The sequence below is a fragment of the Nematolebias whitei genome, chromosome 2, assembly GCF_014905685.2.
Source record: "Nematolebias whitei isolate Nwh7 chromosome 2, NemWhi1, whole genome shotgun sequence".
NCBI classification, from domain to species: Eukaryota; Metazoa; Chordata; class Actinopteri; order Cyprinodontiformes; family Rivulidae; genus Nematolebias; species Nematolebias whitei.
The window spans coordinates 1,714,217-1,718,765 of record NC_056499.1 but is presented as its reverse complement, the minus strand read 5'-3'; the positions used below and the strand labels follow the sequence as shown (position 1 = coordinate 1,718,765).

The 4,549-nt window shown below is 39.6% G+C and overlaps 1 protein-coding gene across 1 annotated transcript in view; it reads left to right on the top strand.

The window, feature by feature from the left end:
* Positions 1-1,138: 1,138 nt before the first annotated feature.
* Positions 1,139-4,549, top strand: part of slc17a6b (solute carrier family 17 member 6b) — a 14,580-nt gene continuing 11,169 nt past the window's right edge. The window contains exons 1-3 of the mRNA XM_037689411.1: positions 1,139-1,342; positions 2,678-2,933; positions 3,845-3,963. Of these exons, the coding sequence (XP_037545339.1) occupies positions 1,269-1,342; positions 2,678-2,933; positions 3,845-3,963 (449 nt within the window). The 5' untranslated portion in view covers positions 1,139-1,268. The remainder of the gene's footprint in view (positions 1,343-2,677; positions 2,934-3,844; positions 3,964-4,549) is intronic.

Sequence of the window (4,549 nt, the reverse complement as noted above, 5' to 3'; positions counted from 1 at the left end):
TTATTATTATTATTATTATTATTATTATTATTATTATTATTATTATTGAATTTATTGTTATTGTTGTTATTGTTGTTGTTACTGTTGTTATGATTTTACTGCTGATTTTCGGCCTTCAGTGTGATGGTTACCGCGTTATTTCCTCCTGACATCCCATAATATGTGATGAGGAGGTTGCTTCAAATGAAGCTGATGCTTCTTCAGGAAGATGTGGTTGTCAGGGGGATAAGAGAACAGAGGAGATGCTTGAATTATTGATGGATTCCTACGTTGGGGAGAGGCTTGTTGGAAAGATGAGTGGAGGTGGTGGTGGTGGTGGTGTGTGTGTGTGTGTGTGTGTGTGTGTGTGTGTGTGTGTGTGTGTGTGTGTGTGTGTGTGTGTGTGTGTGTGTGTGTGTGTGTGTGTCAGGCCTGTGTGTGTGTGTGTGTGTGTGTGTGTGTGTGTGTGTGTGTGTGTGTGTGTGAGGGGGTCCTCTCGTGCTCATTTGGTTTCCATAGCACCGCCCTCGAGAGAGCTGCAGCTTTCATCTTACCTCTTTATTTCAAGCAGCAGCCAAACAACAGGATAAAATTCATAAACACACAAAGATAAAAATAAATGAGTCAAATAATAATATTTCAAGCGTTCATTAAAAATCATTATTGTTGTGTTTCTGTGTTAATGCAGACAAAAATACAGCAGTTTTAGTTTTGTGCACAAATGAACTCTTTTCATGTTTATTTATTTTTCTTCTAAATAACAAACAAACTGCTGTTTCAGTTGTTGGATCGTTTGTGTCCAGATGTTGCTGCAGCTGTCGCTGACCTCGGTGCTGAATGCGACGTCAGACCAGGGTGCGCGCTCCACAGGAGACACCAACAGCCTCGCTCCCTCTTCCATTTGTTGCATCTGCCCCCCCCCCCCCCCTCCCCGGTCGCCCCTGAGTCCGCTGCAGGTTCTGCTGCTGGTTCCGTTGTCCTGCTCCTCGTCGTGATTCGGTTCTGCTGCTGGTTCCAGCTGCTGGTTCCAGCTGCTGCAGGATGAAGGCGCGCAGCTCGTCTGAGTCTCTTTCTTTGTGACCAGGTCTCAACATTTATTTATTTATTTATTTATTTATTTATTTATTTATTTATTTATTTATTTATTTCCCTCCGCGGCGGTGTTTGAACACTCGAGCTGCAGGACACTCGCCGTGCGCGCGGGCTCTCCTCGAGTTCGGTTTGCTGCGCCGGAACATGAGGCACTAAGAGCGTTCTGACAAGGACACGCGAACACGCACAAACTGGACATGGAGTCCATGAGGACCAGAGCCACGGCGGGGGTCAAGGAGTTTGCGGGGAAGAGCCTGGCTCACGTGCACAGGTGAGGATCGATTCCAATATTTATCATCACTCTTTCAATATTTCACATGGAATGCTCAAATCCTAACTGGGAACTCTGGTCCTGCTTCTGATGTGGGAACGAAATTACGTAACCTTATATGCGCGCGTGTGTACGCGCGCGCTTTGATGGTGTTTGGATGCCTCTGGATGCTGCAGGGGCCTAAACCGTTTCAGGTGCAGATCAGGCTTTTATTTTTATTTTAAGACACCCCCCCCCCCCCCCATTTATTTCCCTGTGACGTGTGAACCCGAAGGCGCTGAGTTTTATTTGTAATGAGCAGCGAAAATATGTTGATCCTCACGTGAAGTTACAATAAACTGCTTCAGATCATCAAATGTGCACGTGAATGATTCAGTCTAGTCCAAGAAACAGAATTCGTTTCGCTTCGTTTTTCTGTCTTTTCTGAGCCTAAAGGCCTTTTTGTTGAAAACTCGTCCAGTTCAGCACATCAGCCCAGATGTGACTCGTTGCTGCAGAGATTTAATATTAAATGTTCGTGTTTTTACCATTTAACTGCGGAACTTGGCCTTTATCCAAATACATGAGATTTTCCGGGGGGGGGGGGGGGGGGGGGTGTTGTGAGGGAAGCCCATGACAGTCTGGAGCTGCAGGTTCTGGTTCTGAATGTTAATGAGTGAAGCTGCTGCTGCAGTGCGGAACATTCTGGAACACTTTGCTCCTTTTTACATCCTCTCTCATGGAGCTCATCCAAACTATATATTTTTACGTGTTTCCTCCTTAAATCAAATAATATCATATAATATAATACAATATAATATAATATAATAAAATATAATACCATATAATATAATATAATATAATATAATATAATATAATATAATATAATATAATATAATATGATATAATATAATATAATATGATATGATATAATATAATATAATATAATATAATACAATACAATATAATATAATGCAATATAATATAATATAATATAATATAATATAATATAATATAATATGATATAATATAATATAATATAATACAATACAATATAATACAATATAATATCATGTAATATAATATAATACAATATAATACAATATAATATCATATAATATAATACAATATAATATAATATAATACAGTATAATATAATATCATATAATATAATACAATATAATATAATATAATACAATATAATACAATATAATATAATATAATATAATATAATATAATATAATAAAATATAATATAATATAATGCAATATAATTATGTCAATGTTCATAAAGTGCACGCAGAGCCAGCAGCGTGCGTGAGGTTGTGATGTGCAGCTGCTTCCTTCTTGTGCTCAGGGTGATGGAGAGGAGGCAGGGAGGGGGGGAGGTGATCGAGCTGACGGAGGACGGGCGGCCCCGGGAGGCCGCGGAGAAGAAGCCCCCCCTGTGCGACTGCACGTGCTGCGGTTTGCCCCGCCGCTACATCATCGCCATCATGAGCGGCCTGGGCTTCTGCATCTCCTTCGGCATCCGGTGCAACCTGGGCGTGGCCATCGTGAGCATGGTGAACAACAGCACCGTGCACCAGGGCGGCAAGATCATCATCAAAGAGGTGCGGCGGTGGCGCGCGCACGGTCGTTAACATCCAATCACAGGAGGTTCCCGCGCTCTCAATGAATAATCTCAGAAATCAAAATGCTTGCAAACAACAACAACAACAACAACAAACAAACAAACAAACAAATACACATCAAGGCTTTTCTTTGTTGTTATTGTTGCAAATAATTTTTGAAGAAGGTGGAAAAAATTCATAAAATTCATTTAAACACGTTCATGTTCTCTTTATGCTTTTTATTATTATTCAACCTGACTGTGACTCTGAAAAAGTTGGAAAGCATCACAGGATCTAATTTATTTATTTATTCGTTCATTTGTTTGTTTATTTGTTTGTTTAAAAAAGAGAGGGGGAAACGTTGTTCTGTAAATTTAAGGCCTTTTCCTGCTGCATCAGTTTATTTGATGAAGCGAATAAAACAACAAATCTGACTGAGAGCAGGTTTGAATTCAAATAATCAATATCCTGATTAAACTTTTGTATTTTAAATAAACTATAATTCATGACATCTCGTGGTTTGTTAAGCTTTAAAATGATTTCGTTGTTGTTGAAATGAAGACATTTAATCAAAAGATGTTCCATACAAATAGAATTTAAATTAAAAGCATGTTCAAAGATTTCATTATAAAACCACAAAATATGACAAACATTAATTTACGCTTTAATAATTTTAATTTGTGAAACTAAACGTTTTGTTTCTTGCTCAAAAACACGAAACTGTTTTTCTCAGCTTGTTTTATTTATTAATAATAAATAAAATATCTTGTTGGAAAATTTGGATTATTCTGATTTATAGACAGAAGAGCGCTCTCATGTGGAAAAACAAATATTTTATGATACTGGAATGTACTGGGATGTAAAATCTGCCGCGTCACGTTTCCAGTTCAGTTTTCTGTCTGCTCCACCAGAAAGCCAAGTTCAACTGGGACCCGGAGACCGTGGGTCTGATCCACGGCTCCTTCTTCTGGGGCTACATCGTCACGCAGATCCCGGGAGGATACATCTCCTCCAGGCTGGCGGCGAACAGGTCCCACACACACGCACACACATACACACACACACACGCGCGCGCGCGCGCATATTTCGTTGGGAAAATGTATTTTGATTATTCTAATAATTGTTGACACAGTAAACAAAAATAAACATCTCTTTAAATTTGCCATGTTTCCTTTTTCATTCACATTTTGTTTTAAGGACAAAAGATACTTTAATGTAAAATTATAGATTTGATAAAAACACAGGGTTGTGAGTCCAGACGGGGGGGGGGGGGGGGGGGCATCAGATGTCAGGGCTTTCTGCCACCTGTTAATGAGCTCCCTGGGGGTGTGGGGGGTCTAATCTGTCACTTTCTCTCAGGGCATGGACTCCAGAGCCTCTCTGCCAAAAAATACAAAATAAAAACGCCTTTAATTCTCACGCGCTTTGCCAACTCCTTTTAATGACCTTTTAAGGAGATCCGGCTATAACACGCCCGGAAGAGGACACGATCCATAAAAATTATCATCCATCCATCTATCTATCTATCCATCCATCTATCCATCCATCCATCCATCCATCCATCCATCTATCCATCCATCCATCCATCCATCTATCTATCTATCTATCTATCTATC